Source organism: Osmia bicornis, chromosome 8, assembly GCF_907164935.1.
Source record: "Osmia bicornis bicornis chromosome 8, iOsmBic2.1, whole genome shotgun sequence".
Classification (NCBI taxonomy): Eukaryota; Metazoa; Arthropoda; class Insecta; order Hymenoptera; family Megachilidae; genus Osmia; species Osmia bicornis.
Window position 1 is genome coordinate 2,494,385 of NC_060223.1, and position 19,180 is coordinate 2,513,564.

Here is a 19,180-nt window from a genome sequence, read left to right on the forward strand (position 1 = left end):
TTTTAACATAGACGACTCTAATATCATCTGTACTTTAGAAATAAATAAAAAAATTCTATACTTTGGAGATTGTCATCTTCCCTATTGCAAGATTAATTTCATCATATGAAGTACATTTATTTTGTAGACTTTCTACAATATACAGAGTACTTCCGATGTAGTAGTACAGTTGAAAAGACGGTTAAAAGGGTTGATATCTCCCTCAAAGTGAAAAACGGGCACCAACGAATTACAGTTATCTTCATAAACGGGTCTAATAAATATTTATGCAAAGTTTCATCAAAATCGGAGTATGTATATCAGTCCCCGATGTTCCCTTGTAAGTAATGTCTGTAGGTATTATCAGTAAAATGTTCGATGGAATATTTTATTGATTTTAATTGAAACTCACTACCACAATGATTGACGAGTGACTTGAGTTCCTTTCAAAACGATTCACTCCACTTTCTTAGCGGGCTTCGTATACGTATTTTTAAAGAAACTGTAAAACAGAACGAAATTCATAACATAATTCAGTATTAATACAGCCGACGGTGTCTTAAGTCCATTACAGTGTGGCATAAATGGTTGTAGTAAGTATACTGTCATAACGATGAATTGCACCTGTGACAAAGAATGAACATGTAAATAAATTAAACCTCACAAATATATGTGGTAAGGTTCAAAAGTTTCTGGTATCTTGAAATAATAAATTATCATGCGTCTGACTGTACGTTGATATTTCTACTGTGACATTCAAGTCAAAAATCTTTCGAACCTTACTTTAACTAGTTTGTTAGTACTCGCCATTTGTATGATAGTTATCCATGGTTTGATTAGTTTAAGTATCCTTTGCCATTTTTTTCCAAACGAACTCAATAAATAATACGAGTACATGATCACATGTACGGCACAGTTCAGTAGCATAGGGAACGATATTTCTGCGCCTGGGGTGTATCTCGTTATAATCCAACATATTAACAGTGTCGATACGTGATGGTACAGGTGTAAGAACGAAACTTGTCTGTCCTTTTTTCTCAGTACAAACACTCCCGTTTCGAGGAGGTCGACAATTTTGGTTAGTAGCCCCAACCATAGTGTATGAACCACCTGAAAAATTGGTTCAAAACTCCAATTTTTAAATCTTCCTGGACTCAGCGTGTTAACAATTGAACGGGAATTTTGAATTTCAAATACCTTCATGCTCTTCGGGCTGTTAGAGTAATCTGCTGGTTCGCAAAATAGTGTTATTTCCTTTAACCAACCCGCACTGATAAATTGTTGCACTATGATTGCATTGCTGGTGATTTGAAAGATGTTGTACCACATTATAAAGGTTTTAAGATCGTACGGTGTTCTGTCCTTCATAAACTTTGGCCCACATTTTAGGACGAGGTATAAATAAAAACAGAGGATAACGGGAATGATAATCGGGGATTGTAGAAGCGGTAATTGGCTAGCTCTGGGATCTGAAATTACGATAACGATCCTCTTCATTAAATGTTCTCGGTGATAAAAAATTCGGTCATATTGCAGTTTCCCGGGTAATTGATCTCGACTATTTTATCGGATAAATCAAGGTCGGAGAGGACGATAGGAAGTGTCCCGAGGTCGATATCACGTGGCGTTACAAAGTTATGGCCATTTTAAAAAATCACATTTTTTCAAAAATTTTCTTATAATTTTGAATCCAAAAAATAACCGAACCTAACCTTAACTAAACTAAGCTACCCTACCCTAACCCTACCTATGCCCACCCTCCCACTAAGCTAATTCAAAGGCTAGCTATTCTAGCTGATAAGTTGGGTTGGGTTGGGTTATGTTAGGTTAGGTTAGGTTATTTTTTGGTTTCGAAATTATCGGAAAATTGTTGAAAAATTATGATTTTTTAAAATGGCCATAACTTTGTAACGCCACGTGATATCAACCTCGGGACACTTCCTATCGTCTTCTCCGACCTTGATTTATCCGATAAAATAGTCGAGATCAATTACTCGAGAAACTGCAATCCAACCAAAAATTCGTCATTTTACGGAGAGAACTACTCACCGGCCTTTTGATACCAGTAATAATCAAACGTTTCCGCCCAATCCATCTTCGATGACTTTTCTTTTCGCTTTATCAAAACAAAAATCCAGGTACAACTGATTCTAACAGAATTTTCGTAGAGCGTTTGATGCTTCAAAAATACGGACACCTGTTCAACTATAAAATTCACTATCGGTCCTATATGTTACGATTGAAGCTTAGGTACGCGTCGTCTGCCGCTTTCAGGTATAAATGAATCGTATTTATATAGAAGAACGATACATCATTGTGTATGTTGAGTTACGTTGATTCTGTCACGGCGTGTGACTCTAACACATATTTACGCCGGCAGTCGATTGGCTGCAGTCATCGAATATGTGTTAGTGTCACACGCCGCGACAGAATCAACGCAACTCAGTCAGTGTACGATCTCTAGTATGAGACCACTGGTTTCATTATTTTGTACTAACAAGGAAGAGTTCTTAGGTGTCCACCTCCGATTGTTTTGATTTTTGGATATATTTTAAAGGACCGAAAAATAAGGTATAGGTGTTTGTTTATTTTGGTCCGTTTTCATATTTAGGGGGTGAAACGAGACCCTAAAGTTTCGGCTACAATAGGCTATCTCGAAAATTATCATAGATAGAAGAAAACTTTTTAAGGAAAAGTTTTATGGTTTTTTAAGAACATATAATAGCTGGTCATAAATTTTGGAAAAAATAATTTGTTCATAACATTATTTTAAAAGTAATCACAATTTACATTTATAACAAAAAAGAACATAAATTTTTCTCTACATGATATTATGCATATGCATACGCCGAGTCACGGTCATGCCAGATATGAATGTACAAGTATTATCCATTACGATATCTGCCATTTACCATGTATACTAGGTGTCAGTCAAATTATTTATAGTTTATAATATTTTGCACTGTATGAAATATATAAAAATTAATTACAATGAAAAAGATATTGTTTTTTTTTTTTGATTATCGGGTCGTTACACTAACGTAAACATTCTTCTAAAATCTTATGCGCGTCAGGCAGGATCGTTTTCGGTCAGTTCGAACGAAGCCTTTGAATCTAAAGCATCGCAGCTATAACCTTCAACAGTTTTTCTAATAATTAAATATTTTTTTTCTCTCTATATAAAAAACTTTAACATTGTTTTATTGCTTCCACCCATAAATCCTAATATGGTATAAATTTATAATCTTAATTTTTTATAAGATGCATGCAGTTTACAAAATGATTCACTTAATATTCATATTTGTCGCAGAAATGATATTCATGAAAAACATATTTTAAACAAAATGTTTTCTTCCACCAAGAGCATCTAACTATCTGTTGTTCATCACAGAGTGCAGATTTCATTTGTGTGTTCCGTTCGAAAGTAAAATCTACAGGATTCACAAAATCTCCTGATTTTTTTCTGTGTACCCACTTTTGTACCAAGCATACTGGAATAGATTTTTATATCTTGGTGAAGACAGTTGATTGTGTACAAGTAATTGTAACTTAATTACATTAGTTCTTAAATGAAGATTAACATCGTAATTATGTAACAGCACATCATCGGAGGGACGCCTAGCATAATTCTTTCACACCCTAAATCCATAAACATATAGAGGTTGGATTCGCCCAGTGTACCTTTTGGTATCGTCTTAATTATGATTTCTTTACCCGTTGGTTTCGCATTATGTACATCTTGTTCACAGTGTCCACTCCAATCAATTAATGCTTGGATCACGTTGAACGCTCGGATTTAATTAAAGAATTAACCAATTGTCGAGGTATAAGTAGCAAAGTTTCGCAAAATATAACACATGATTTGATAAACTGCTATTGCTAAGGGTACAAAAATATCAAGTGACTCGTGCATGAATGGCAGAACTTCCCAAGTGCAAGGTGCATGAACGATGGTTTGAAGAACTACTACTGTGTCCAAGAAATAAGGTGACTTGTGTTATAAAATGAAGAATCTTTATTTATTCATTCAAATCAATTTCATCCCCTTCAAAATAATCCCCATTCGACATAATGCACTTATGCCAACGTTTTTTCCATTCCTCGAAACAGTCGAAAAAGTCCTCTTCCGGAATGCTCTTCAAAGCGCGTAGCGATTCACGTTGGATCTCTTCAATAGTCTCAAAACGATGTCCCCGGAGCGGTCTTTTGAGTTTATTGAATAGCCAGAAGTCGCACGGTGCTAAATCAGGCGAATACGCTGGCTGTGGAACGATATGAGTCGCATTTTTCGCAAAGTGATCACGAATAACCAATGCCGTATGGGACGGCGCATTATCGTGGTGCAAAAACCAAGAATTGTTTCGCCACAATTCCGGTCTCTTCTTACGAATGGCTTCACGCAAACGACGCATAACATTTAAATAATATTCCTTGTTAACAGTTTGTCCCGGCGGCAGGAATTCATAGTGCACCACACCATGGTAATCGAAGAAAACTGTTAACATGACTTTGATCTTTGAACGGCTTTGGCGCGATTTTTTCGGTCTTTGTTCACCTTTAGCACGGTATTCGCTCGATTGGTCGGCTGTTTCCGGGTCGTAGGCATAGATCCAAGTCTCATCTCCCGTAATGATGCGTTTCATGACCGGTTCGTAGTCAGAAATCATCTCCTTGCAGATGTTAACGCGACGCTCTTTTTCGAACAAATTGAGTGTTTTCGGTACCAATCGAGACTTGACACGTTTCAAGCCCAAAATGTCTTTTAAAATGGTATTGACTGATCCTCTTGAAATGCCAACAGTATCAGAAACGTCTCTTATTGTCAGTCGACGATTTTTGAGCACCAATTTTTTTGTTTCCTCGATGTGGCTTTCATCAGTAGACGTTGATGGCCGTCCTTGGCGCTCTTTGTCTTCAACGCTTTCTCGGCCATCTTTGAACACTTTGTACCACTTATAAACATTTTTCTTCGACATAGCTTGGTCGCCGAAGGCTTTCCGCAACATTACCAACGTTTCCGCTGCAGAAATTTGATTCCGCAAACAAAATTTGATGCAAACTCTTTGCTCAACAAAGATATTCATTATGACAATCGCCGAATGTACTTTTATTGATCAGAATAAAAGAGCCTATCTCAAAAACAATTGAAGATAATGACCTGAAATTTGGAACAGACGACAGAAACAGAGCTACTAATCTGCCGAAAAAACATTTATCAATTTGGATAAAGCCGCGAAATTTAAATTGAAAAGTCACTTTACTTTTTGGACACAGTAGTATATACAGTAAAACCTGGATAAATGCAACGAAAGAATGCTTGGATAAGTGCAACATCGCTATCCCCTCCACTTGGGGGGATCCCCCTAGGCGAACCGAGCCGCTCGACGGGGAAACCGTGTAATATGATCCGACCGTAATATCGGTGTGACTAATACTAATTGAACGATAAAACTTTTTTATTTTTAACTTTTTCTTAATGAAACTTTTACTAACGCATTTGTGAGATTTTTCTGATTAAAATGACACCAAACACGATATAGTTTGAATTATATTTATAAACAATAGTAATAGAATAAACAACATAGAACTGACACCACGACTGAATATAAATGATGTCGGCTGAATACAAAAGATGTGTACGGACACAGAATCGGCATGTCGGCTGAATACAAAACATGTGTACGGACACAGAATCGGCATGTCGGCTGAATACAAAACATGTGTACGGACGCAGAATCGATCCCTCGCTTGGATAAATGCAACATTAAATGCCCAGAATCGCCACCGTGCCTGGATAAATGAAACCTTTGAAACCAGAGCCGACACCGCGACTGGTTTTGATTTCGATCTCTGTTGCTTTTCGCCAACCTTTAACATCAATTTTAGCAAGTAATTATAATTGAAACTATATCGTGTTTGGTACCATTTTAATCAGAAAAATTTCACCAATGCGTTAGTAAAAGTTTGAATAAAAAAAAGTCAAAAATAAAAAAGTTTTATACTTCAATTAGTATTAGTCACACCGATACGTTTCGGCTCTTTCCTTTGATCATCGGACCTCTCTCTTTCTGCCACTCTGTCTCTTTCTACGTTCACGCTTGGCTGGTCGTCGCGTGTAACCCGAGATTCGACACCTCGCTTGGATAAACGCAACCACTGGGTCCCAATGATGGTTGCATTTATCCAGGTTTTACTGTACATATGATTAATTCTCTGATACTGTTTCATGACGTTAATATCGATTTTGAGTCATATGAGATAACTCCTTGGTCATCTGATATACAGGGTGTCCCAGAACTGGGGTAGGAACGGAAGAGGGATGATTGGTGAGGTCATTCTAAACAACTTTTTCCTTTGCCAAAATGTTGGTTAAGGCTTCGTTTTCGAGTTATTAACGAAAAACATTGGCCAATCAGAGCGCGTCGTTAGCGCGGGCCGAACCACGAGAGTGTTGGGTATGTTCCGCGCGGTCGTGATCAAGTGCCTCGGCACTACGTCGGTATGATGAGATTCGTTGAGTAGAAGTTGCATCGGATAATGAATAAAAAAAAGAAAAGAATAATTGTATCGAATTATTGATTACTCATGAACAACGAACAAAGTGATGAATTGTTGTTCATGTAGAATGAATAAATCGAATTGATTCAACACGTTTATTAGTGTACGATAGGAATTAAAAAAAAAATACTTTGTAATCATTTTTGAAAAAATATGGAAATACAAATATACGATTTGGAAATAAAAACAGTTTCCACATAATAAAAAAAGGATTGAAATAGAATAACTAATAAACGTGTTAAATTGGAAAACATTCAAAATTAATGTAAATAAAACTTACCCATTCGTCCGTAAATGACCCAGTTGCAATGAAAACGGTTTGTTACCACTGGGTCATTGTGCCGACCCTAACCACTCCAGGAGAGAACACGTTACGGCGAACAGCTGATCTCCAGGCGGGTTCACTGAACTCACTCAACTGCACGATCACTATCACTGTTTAGACGATTTCTTTTTTCACTTTTAAATATTCTCATTCAATTGATACCGACGTTAGTGGTACTTCTCCGTACGATCAAATAATTTTTGGTCCCGAAAGGGGCCGATTTGTCACAGGTGAGTTATAACAAATATGGCTCCAAGTGCCCCCCTTCCGCTGTAATACACTGTTCGGGTGGCCCCTGTCACGTTATTTAACATTTAATATTTAATATTCCGCACTACTTCATAACGTTTTGACGACGTTAATGGTGTTCCTTGCCAACTTCAAATGGGACTGCTACTGTTTGTTGGAGCGACTGCGAGGTCTTTTTCGCTCTTTGTCCTTTTCTATGTTTGCCAATATTGTGACGCACGTGGCCATAAATCGGTTTCGATAACTGAGAGTAATCGAGAACCTAGATAAAGACAAAGAGCGAAAAAGGGAGGTCCGAGAATTAAAGGGATTGAAAAAAATCATATCGATAAGACAATATTAACTTTTTTGTTTTTTATTTCTTCTAAATGAAACTTTTTCCCATGTAATTGTGAAGTTCTTCTGATTAAAATAAGACCAAACACGATATAATTTGCATGATATTTACTCATTTATTTAAGATATCATGCAAATAAATAAATAAGTAGTTATAATTCAAATTATGTTGTGTTTGGTCTTTTTTTAATCAGGAGAACCTTACAAGTACAGTAGTAAAAGTTTCATTTAAAAAAAAATGAAAAATTTTCATTTTTGTCTCACCGATATTGAAGCTCATATCATGTTACGCACTCGTTCGTTGGCTTTGCAAGTATTTGAAATCAGAGTGATTGAAAAAAAGTATCGTTTTACAGCACATCGCGTACGTAAGAATGCTAGCTTCTTTTTCCAAATATTCTAAATTTGTTAAATTCTAGGAATATCCCTTCCCGCGTTAAAACTGTTCCCACCTCGAAAATGCTAAAGCTCTCAGTCCCATTCCAAGTCAGACAGTTGAAGTGATAATAAGTAAAATGGCAAGATCTAGTGCAGAGTACTACAACATGTTTGTTGTATTTGCAAAAGCTGATTGCAACGCGGAGGCTGCAGCAAGAATCTATCGGGAACGTTATGGCGAGGAAAACACCCCCAATGCCAAAAAGCTTCCGAATGCTGGCGAATCGTGCATATTGCACCGGCTCATTAATGCCGCAGCGGCATGATGTGGGTCGCACCACGGAACGCGCCGTTAATGAGACCGATGCAATATTGCACGAGTTCGAAAAAGACCGCACTACCAGCATCAGAGATGTCAGCCAGCGCTTGAGGTAAGCTTCAATATGAAAGAAATCATAATTATAAAATGAAAGTATAACAATTTCTTTTATGAAAACATAATTTTTCTTTTAATTATGTAATTTCTATGTTTTATTTTAGTGTCAGCCAGAGCACGGTACATAGGACACTCAAGGACCACGCGTTTCACCCGTATAAATATGTGCGGGTGCAACATTTGAATCCCCAGGATTACAACCAGCGAGTTCAATATTCCCGGTGGTTGTTGGGGGAAATCGCGCGGAACCCATCGTTCTGCAAGCGCGTCTTGTGGACTGATAAAGCCCTCTTCACCAGGGAGGGGTGCTTCCATGCCCACAATTCGCACGTGTGGGACGATGAGAATCCGTTTGCGATTAGAACACGAGCAGGACGAGTGCGCTGGTCAATTAACATATGGGCCGGAATTTGCGGTGATTTTATCGTTGGGCCGTACATTTTACCTGATAGATTGGACGGCTCATCGTACAGAGTGTTTTTAGAAGATGTCCTTCCGAATCTCTTGGAGGAAATTCCTTCAGATATTCGGCCGGGCATCTTCTATCAACATGATGGTGCACCTGCACACTTCGCCGCAAATGTTCGCGCTCATTTGTGTCAAGCCTTCCAGGACAGGTGGATTGGCCGCGGAGGTCCTGTTGCGTGGCCCCCAAGATCACCGGATCTGAATCCGCTGGATTTTTTTTTCTGGGGATACTTAAAGGTACGTATGCTGTTACAGCTTTTAATTTACTTTAAAAATATTTTTTGATACGTACGTACACGTATTCACCATTTCGTATTTTTATTTACTATTTCAGAACCACGTGTACAGGGAGTTCATCTCCTCCCCCGCGGAAGTAGTGGCGCGCATACACGCCGCTGCTGTCTGTATAACCCCAGCGATGCTGCAACGAGTGCGGCGAAACATAAAAAAAAGGGCAGAAGCCTGTGTTGCAGCGGAAGGGGGGCTCGTGGAGCCATATTTTTAATAGAAGCTCAACTGTGACAAATCGGCCCCTTTCGGGGCCACCAAAAAATTGGAAAACGTAGAAACAACTACCGCAAATGTCGGTAATATTTATTTATTTGACACAATCGGCCCCTATCGGGGCCAAAAATTATTTGCACGTAAGGAGAAGTACCACTAACGTCGGTATCAATTGAATGAGAATATTTAGAAGTGAAAAAAGAAATTGTCTAAACAGTGATAGCGATCGTGCAGTTGAGTGAGTTCAGTGAACCCACCCGGAGATCAGCTGTTCACCGTAACGTGTTCTCTCCTGGAGTGGTTAGGGTCGGCACAATGACCCAGTGATAGCAAACCGTTTTCATTACAACTGGGTCATTTACGGACGAATGGGTAAATTTTATTTACATTATTTTTAAATGTTTTCCAATTTAACACGTTTATTAGTTATTCTATTTCAATCCTTTCTTTATTATGTGGAAACGTTTTTTATTTCCAAATCGTATATTTGTTTTTCCATATTTTTTCAAAAATGATTACAAAGTATTTTTTTTTTTTAATTCCTATTGTACACTAATAAAAGTGTTGAATCAATTCGATTTATTCATTCTACATGAACAACGATTCATCACTTTATTCATTGTTCATGAGTAATCAATAATTCGATACAATTATTCTTTTCTTTTTTTTATTCATATTTCGATGCAACTTCTACTCAACGAATCCCATCATACCGACGTAGTGTCGAGGCACTTGATCACGACCGCGCGGAACATACCCAACACTCTCGTGGTTCGGCCCGCGCTAACGGCGCGCTCTGATTGGCCAGTGTTTTTCGTTAATAACTCGAAAACGAAGCCTTAACCAACATTTTGGCAAAGGAAAAAGTTGTTTAGAATGACCTCACCAATCATTCCTCTTCCGTTCCTACCCCAGTTCTGGGACACCCTGTATAGATTGTAGGGTGATAAAAACAAGAGAAAGAAATAAATAAAAAGCCGGTCATATATTATGTTCTTTGCGAGAGAAAATCGTTGCAAGAAAGATAGTGACCGCGACCCCGGCGTATGTACGTGACGCATTATGTACTAATAAAATATGCAAAATATGGAATGTAAACATAGTATACCGGGTGATTCGCGAGAAACAGAACACCTAATTATCTCCGTTCGGTTTAAAGATAAAAGAAAATGTTAGAGAAAAAAATTTTACTGTTTAAGGAGACAAATATGGGAATATAAACAAAATTTCCGATAGTTATCGTTTTCAAGGTCTTTTGATGGTCATCGATGATTTTTAGATTGCACCATATATTTTTAACATCATATACAACGATATGGTACACTATGACCTTCAAATGACCCTGAACAGAAGAATAGGTTCTATTCCGTCTGATCAACGATTCCAAGTCGCTGGATAGGACGTAATGGACACATACCATGACCAGCTCGTTCACCCGATTTAACTTCTCTTGATTTTTTTTTATGGGGAACACTAAAAGATGATGTGTATCGTGATCAATCAAGTAAACCAGAGAACATGCAAGAAAGAATAGTTAGATCTTGTAGATCAATTTCAACAGAAACGATTGAAGGGGCAATTAATTGCCTTGCAGGACGTTTAAATGCTTGCATCATTGCTCAAAGTCATCATTTTGAACATTTCATTTCATTTAAATAAATTGATTGCAAAGTTTGAAGTTATCATTGCTTTATCATAAATTTCTTATTTCAAGGTCATTTGAAGGTCATAGTGTATCACACCGTTGTACTCGTCTTGACATCAGCTACAACTCTATGATGTTAAAAATATATGGTGCAATCTAAAAATCATCGATGACCTTCACAAGACCTTGAAAACGACAACAATCGGAAATTTTGTTCATATCCCCATATTTGCATCCTTAAACAGTATAACTTTTTTCTCTTACATTTTCTTCTATCTTTAAACCGAACGGAGATAATAAGGTGTTCTGTTTCTCGCGATTCAGAGAAAAATGTATGTTCATTTTGTTATTATGTAAATTGCAATTACTTGAAATAATGTTATAAACCAATTTTTTGTTATAAATAAATTATTTTTTACAAATTTTATGGACAGCATTTATATGTTCATAAAAAACCATGAAAGTTTTCCTTACAAAACTTTTCTTCTATTTAGGATAGTTTTCGAGATAAACCTATTGTAGTCGAAACTTTAGGGGGTCGTTTCACCCCCTAAATATGAAAACGGGCCAAGATAAAAAAACACCCATACCTTATTTTTCGGTCCTTTAAAACATATCCAAAAGTCAAAACAATCGGAGGCGAACACCTAAAAACCCTTCGTTAGCCCTTTTTTGTAATTTGCCTCTATTGGGAAATGGGTATTAAACTATAAATAATAATAATAAAGTTTTTATTTTCTCAAAATAAATTTATTTCTAAATTCACACTCAGGAGACGTCTGCACAGTTAGAAAACTAAAACTGAAGTGAAGAGTCGTCAGAGGAAAAACCCCTATTGGGTCCACTTAGAAATACTAAATATAGAAATGCCCGGAGTTTTATTGCTCAGGCCATTCCTGGAAAACTCTATACACCCATCGGTCCCCAACCTAAAGACTGTTGTGTAAACCATGACTCTGTCCGTATCCTTTGACACTGGACTTGTTTTTGTTACCTGATTATTTCCAGATAAACTAACAGGCCCCCTCAAAAACAAGCCGGTCTTATTCACACTAATTTAACTAGTCAAAAAAAAATTTATAACTGTACTACAAAAAAAAATTATTACCATACAGATCGTCTTCCTTGTGTTTTATTTTAACTCTAATTCTGGGAACAAAATACAAATGGTCCAACATTTGTTGTTAAAGAATGGGGAAACCCAGAAAAACCCATCCAGACCATACCTTAAATCTAATTACTATTAATTTCTAATTAACATTATTAATTACCGTTACAATTATTAATATTTTTTTTTTTTTATTTTTTTTTTTTTAAGACATACTTATAAACATATACATAAACTAAACTTATCAAGTTACTCTAGACCCAATCCTTTCCTAAATTCTTTCAATTTTAGCGCCGGTAAAGGTTTGGTCAGTATATCCGCCAATTGACTACCTGTTGGAATAAATTCTAATTTAATAACATTTTTCTCAATTTGTTCCCTTGAAAAATGGTACTTTATATCAATGTGCTTTGTTTTTTTATGATTCGTTGGATTGTTCGCTATATTTATGCATCCATTGTTATCTTCATAGATTACGATTGGTTTGATTATATTAATATTAATACTAGCTGCTAAACTTTTCAACCATAAGGCTTCTCTTACACCTTCAAATAGAGCCATATATTCAGCTTCTGTCGATGAAGCTGCTACTGAAGACTGTTTCCTTGTATTCCAGCAAATCACACACCTTTCATATAACATAAACGCATAACCAGTTGTACTCTTCCTATCCGTATTGTCACTTCCACCCCAATCTGAATCTACATATCCTGTCAGAATATCCTTATAATCACCCTGTTTATATGTCAATTTTAGATCTATTGTACCTTTCAAATATCTCAAAACCCCTTTTAAATATTGCCAAAGTATTTTATTATTTTTGTTTGTATATCTACTCAAGATGTTTACTGGGATACTTAAATCTGGTCTTGTGCATAACATAACGTACATTAAGCAACCAATCAAATTTCTACACGGAGCATTATATTTTTCTTCTGAATTTAAAGCTTTATAATCTAATTGACTCGGAAAGGGTGTATTTGCTGTTTTACAATCTGACATTTTGAATTTATCCAATATTGTTCTTACATAAACACTTTGATCTAAAGTAATTTTATTTTCACTTCTCTTTACTCTTATTCCTAAAAATAATTTAACTTCTTTTAAATCTGTCATACTGAATTTTTCTTTTAGATAACTTTTAAAATTATTTATTGTAGACATTTCATAAGTGGCAATAATCAAGTCATCCACATACAATACTACATATATATTTTTCTTTATGTCCCCTTTGTCTAACAAATATATACATCTGTCTGCTACTGAATTTTTAAATCCTTTCTCTATTAATATATTTTCAAATGTCTCAAACCAACATCTAGCTGCTTGTTTTAGACCATAAATTGCTTTATTTAGTTTACAGACTTGATTTCCATTATCCTCAATTCCTTCCGGTATTCTCATGTATATTTCCTCCTTTAATTTACCATTTAAAAAAGCAGTTTTTACATCCATGTGATGTACCAATAAATTAAACTGATTTGAAAACGCTAGGATAAATCTGAATTTAGTAATTCGCGCAACTGGTGCAAAAGTTTCATTGTAATCTACCATATATTCTTGATTGAAACCACGAGCAACTAAACGAGCTTTATATTTCATTGGGTTCCCGAATTCATCATTTTTAACGGAAAAAACCCATTTACAATCGACTATATTTTTATCATTTTGTTTTGGTACTAGTGTCCATGTTTTATTTTTTTAACAATGAGTTAATTTCGTCATTAATAGCAATTTCCCATTTATCTCTATCGTCTCTATATTTTATTTCATGAAATGAACTTGGAATCGTATAAACTACTGATTGCGCACACATAAGATAATCACCTATATCATTATTCAATTCTTCATATGAAACTGGAGGCTTGCTTTTTATCCTTTCACTCCTTCGTGGTTCTAATTCTTTTAGTACTTTTTCAATTTTATCATAAGATACTGGTTTATTGGTTTGTTCTTCTAACTTATCTGTTCCACTTATAAAATCATTTAATTTACTGTCTAATTTACCAATTTTGCACGGGTTTTGTACAGACTCATCTGATTTACTATCAGACTTACTTTCCGACTCTTTATCTGATTTATCACCAACATCAGATGATTTTGAAGACTCTACTGATTTTGACCCATTGTCAGATGCATCAGTTTCAATCGTAAAATTTCCATCATTTACTTTTTCGAGTCTACCCACTGGACGAGATGTTAAATAACCAGTTTCATCAACAATTACATCCCTTGCCATAATTAGTTTTTCAGTCTGTACATCCCATACTTTATAACCGTTTGCAAAATATCCAAGAAGTATACCTTTCCAGGATTTTTCTTCAAACTTCGATTTCCTAGTTTTATTTAAAACATAGACCGTACTACCAAAAATTTTTAAATATGTTAATCTAGGTTTTTTACTATGCCATAACTCATATGGTGTTTTATTTTCTTTCAATGCTTTGGTAGGAGTTAAATTTATTAAATAAGTCGCAGTTAACACTGCTTCTCCCCAAAATATTTTATTTAATTTAGCACCGTTTAATATTGTACGAGCTTTTTCTACAATTGTTCTCATCATTCGCTCTGAGACACCATTTAATTGTGGAGTATGCGGAACAGTTAAGTGATAAGTTATCCCATTTTGTACACAGTATTCCTTCATTTCGTTCGATAAAAATTCTCTACCATTATCACAGTACAGATTGACTACTTTTGAATTGAAATGAGCAGTGCTCTTCGAAATAAAATCTTGAAAGACTGTAAATACTTCTGATTTATATGACAATAAATATGTTGCGCAATAATGTGTAAATTGATCCACAAAAATAACGAAATAATTTTTATTATTATATGTTGAAGGAGTGATCGGACCGCAAACATCTGTATGGACTACGAATAACGGTCGTTTAATAAAAGTTTTGTCTTTTTCTTTGTTGAAAGGTAATCTAGATTGTTTGCCTAATATACAGATTTCACACAACTTCTCGCTAGGTATAACATTTTCAATTCGGTTCATATCATCAAACATTTGTTTATGTTTCATTTCTAAAAACTTATTTTTACCCATGTGTCCTAAACGCTGATGCCATAGTTCATAACTATCTTTTTCAACATTAAAAACTCTACTATTCATCTTATTAATCCAGAAACTAATTATTATTAAATTATTTGCTGGCTTACCATTTATAACGATTTTTCCTTCTTTCATTATTTTAACTCCCTCTTGATTAAAAATAATTTCCATACCCGCCTTTTGCATTTTTCTTACTGACAGTAAATTTTGTTGCACTTCCGGACTATAAAGAACATCCTCCAAAATTCCATTTACTCCTGTATCGCTGATTACACCTATATTTCCTCTTTTTGTTGCTGTTATAAATTGTCCGTTTTTGGCCACTGAAATCTTTACTGGTGGATTTAATTCTACGAAATTTTCAAAATAGCTGTCGTCTTTTACAATGTGGTCAGAAGCTCCAGAATCTAGAACAAAATTGAGGCCTTTTTCACTTTTATATGAATTATTTCCCACCATAAAAGCGAACGAGACATCATCCTGCGATTTATTTGCGTATGAAGTTGATGGTTGATTGCCGCCACTTGAGTGACTATTGTTCCTTTTCTTTTCAAGTAAGTATTGTTCCCTTTTCTTACGAAAAAAACAGTCCTTAATAATATGATTATTTCTTCCACAGTAATGGCATTTTAATTTATTTCTAAAATTCCTCTTGTTTTTATTATTATAGTTCCCTTTTTTATAATTATTCTTAAATCGTGGATTTTGGTATTGATTCTTCCGGAATGTTGAATTGTCTTCTTGATTAGCTTGAAGCGCCTTGGCAGTGATATCACTATTTTCACTTTTTAATTTTATTTCATGATCCATTAATCTTGTTTTAACAAAGTCAAGAGTCAAATTGTCCTCTGTTAAAGTTTCAATTGCCGTAATTACTCCTTCATATGCTTTTGGGAGCGTTGTTAATAAATGAGAAACCCTGTCCACTTCCTCCAACTTCGCACCTGCTGCCATCAATTCCGTGATCAATTCGTCGAACTCACTATAATGCTCGATTAACGGCTTATCACTTTTAAATTTGAGAGCTGAAAGTTTATTTCTGATCGCTAACTGCGTCGCTACACTTTTCCGCTCATATATTCTATCAAAGTTTTGCAAAATCTCTTTTGCTGTACCATTTATTTTTTGCAAAACCAAGAAATGAGTCCACTAAATATTCTACTATAATTGCTTTCGCAACTCTTTCAGCCTTCTTCCATTCTTCGGTCACTTCGTTCGGTTTTTCTTCATTAATCACTTTAATAATGTCTAATTCTTCAAAAATGGAAAGAATTCTGAATTTCCACGAACTGTACTTTGAACCGTCGAACGGCTTAATATTTCTTTTAGATTTAGAACCTTCCATTTTTTTTTTTTTTTTTTTTTTTATATAGTCACTATTAACACTAAATAATATTATAAAACAACACAGTTAACTAATTAAACGTACTCTGGGCCCATAACCTATTGGGAAATGGGTATTAAACTATAAATAATAATAATAAAGTTTTTATTTTCTCAAAATAAATTTATTTCTAAATTCACACTCAGGTCATCTAACTGGTCAATTTTTCAATTTTGTTTATTTATTAATTGATTCAACTACAAACGAAAATATTTTTACTACAATCAACTACAAACGATATACTACCGTTTTATGAAAAAAAAAAGTTAATTTTTTAAAAGTCGGGTGCCAGGTTCACATAGCTTTTTCTCTTTGATATTTCCAGCAGCCCTTTGATAGGCTAGTGTGATCTCCCCCACAATTTAGACACTTCACTGGCCTTTCACACGGGCCATGTTCATTTTCTAGGCACTTGATACACCTTCTGAACTTGTTTCTACATTGTCGTTGCTCATGACCGAATCCAAAACACTTATAGCATTATTTAACCGATTCAACGTACGGTATAACCCTAACGCTCACATGACCGTAGCCAATCCACAATTCCTTTGGCAATTGATCCCCCTTGAAAGTTGCCAAAATGGCAATTCCCTCAACCCATTCTATTTTCCCATCTTTATTCGTCTTCCTTTTCAGTCTTTCGAACTTTGCTTCCGGTTGTCCTGGCATGAGCGCCTCTTCAAGGGCATCGACTGATTCTTCCCAATCCGTAAGCACTCCCTTTCTCGTTCTCTTGCGCTGTGGCAGATACGCATCGAAGCAAACGTTTCTAGCATCGGCTCTCCTCAAAATTTCGTTGGCGGCCGCCATCTCGCTGAACACAAGCTCCGCCCTATTGAGAGCCACCATTTTAAAACCTCTTAACATTTTACCTCTATTTTTAATTTGCCTATAAATTTTAATCACATTTCTGCGTTTTATTTTACTAGTAGCTTCTTTTTTAAGCGCCACCGTGACCAGATATTCTCTACTGGCCAGTTCCTCATCGTAATAGGTTTTTTTTTACTTCTCACCTTTCGATGTGTTAAATTCAGATTGGGGAGCGGCCGTTCCTTTGTTAGGTAGTCCGTTCTCTTCTGAAGCTTCCAAGTTTCCAAAAATCCTTGGCGATTCCACAGAGTCTCTTTCCAACGTTGCTTCCTTATCTGTATCAATTGCGGGATTGAGTAACTCTTTCTCCTCTACGGGAGTTTATTTTTACCTTGTGTACTTTCTTCCGTACCTTCCTCACTTGTGGTCCTCAGCCTTTTTCTTCTTGATTCCACCTTTGTCTGATCAGGGCATTCTAATACGTTTCCAACTACGACGCTTCCAGATCCTAACGGTCCTTCTGTTTCAATTTCAATGTTGCCAACTACTAAGCTTGCTTCTTCTATATTCGTTTCCATCCGTGCTTTACACGGCTCCTGCTGATTGGTTACTTCTCCTAAATCCCTATGTTCGAATTCCGCCACAATATCCGCCACCTTCAGCTCCCTCTGAGGTGTTTTTACGTTGGCCGTTTTTCCGGCAAAAAATTCCCTTGCTTCAACATCTTCCTCAAGATATTCCGCTTCCCACTCGCCATCACTACTAGGTTTTTCCAGATTTAGATCACAGTCCACATGCACTTCATCGTTTTCACCACAGCTTTTACTTTTAATTCTCAACTTTTCTTTTATTCTCCGTTTTCTGCTCCCAAGCGGCATGGCTCGGCCACTTGGGAGGGCACCCTCCCTCCGTTTCTCTATCCCTGGACCGAGAAAACTCAGCCCAGGACAAAAAGAAAGTCACTATCTCCCACTCCCCCCTTCACAGGCACAATTAACGATTTTCCCACTACTAAAAAACCTTATCTCACTTTTCAGAGTAAATTTCCCCTATAAAGACCCTATACACGGCGAATTCCCAGCTCCCTCAGCACACCCAACTGCTCCGTTCGCCTGCCGGAGCGGAAGTGGAATTCCCCATCACGTGACGGTCCAGCATCCCCGCTCTAGAACTTCACCCCACCACGTGTTCATTGGGGTTGCCGTGGCGCATACGCGGTCAGACGTCGATAATTTATCGATAATCTGTTTTACCGTCTGACTTATCGACTATACGTTTATCGATGAATTTAGCAAACTCGGTTATCGACAAAAAATGAAAACTATTTATTACAAAGTTATTATACAATAGAAATTAAATAAAACATTTTGTACGAAATATATATAAAAAAATTAATTATAACAAATAAAATGAAATGAAAAAAAGTGTTGTGTTTTCTCAGGTCGTTACACGCTGGTAAACACGTAACGTATCACGAGGACGCACGGCGCGTGATCTTGAGAACCAATATTACAGCTCGCATATGAGACGAATTTAAATAACGGCGGAGTTTGAAGTTAACGCTTTATAAAATATGTAGGTAGAGGAAATCCCTTAGATTCGACTCGCTCACGTCTCTTATTGTTGGCACTTGTAAAAATAATTGTGGATACGTGGTCCGGCAAATTATTTACAATCCTTCAAATAAGATTTAGAGATCATTGGAAAATATAATCTAGGAGGCAGTGACTCACAGGAATATTTCCACGTCTTGAGCGTATGATTGTAAGGAGGTTGACACAATCGTTAATAAATTGTCGTATAAATGAAACGGAGGAAAGATCTGTGTAAGGGACTATGTCCCGCTAACAGATTTCGCCGTTGTCAGATACCAACAAATGTTACTTGAAAATAAAAGGAAAAGAAGAAGATATATATAGATATTGATATATTTATATATAGA

General features: G+C 36.1%; 2 protein-coding genes across 3 annotated transcripts; both read right to left on the reverse strand.

The window, feature by feature from the left end:
• Positions 1-353: 353 nt before the first annotated feature.
• Positions 354-2,250, reverse strand: LOC114881631 (elongation of very long chain fatty acids protein 1-like). The gene is made up of 4 exons (XM_029198466.2): positions 2,029-2,250; positions 1,177-1,448; positions 787-1,089; positions 354-603 (listed from the first exon to the last, which is right to left on the reverse strand). Exons 1-4 carry the CDS (start codon positions 2,072-2,074, stop codon positions 436-438), a joined length of 789 nt encoding a protein of 262 aa, XP_029054299.2. The 5' UTR covers positions 2,075-2,250; the 3' UTR covers positions 354-435.
• Positions 2,251-16,681: 14,431 nt separating this feature from the next.
• LOC114882172 lies at positions 16,682-18,513 on the reverse strand. Of its 2 annotated transcripts, none has more exons than XM_029199055.2 (3): positions 17,651-18,513; positions 17,442-17,573; positions 16,682-17,260 (listed from the first exon to the last, which is right to left on the reverse strand). In XM_029199055.2, exons 1-3 carry the CDS (start codon positions 18,114-18,116, stop codon positions 17,214-17,216), a joined length of 645 nt encoding a protein of 214 aa, XP_029054888.1. In that variant the 5' UTR covers positions 18,117-18,513; the 3' UTR covers positions 16,682-17,213. The 2 variants fall into 2 exon arrangements, with proteins under 2 accessions (XP_029054888.1, XP_029054887.1); XM_029199054.2 differs by having other exon boundaries at positions 17,630-18,513.
• Positions 18,514-19,180: the final 667 nt, after the last annotated feature.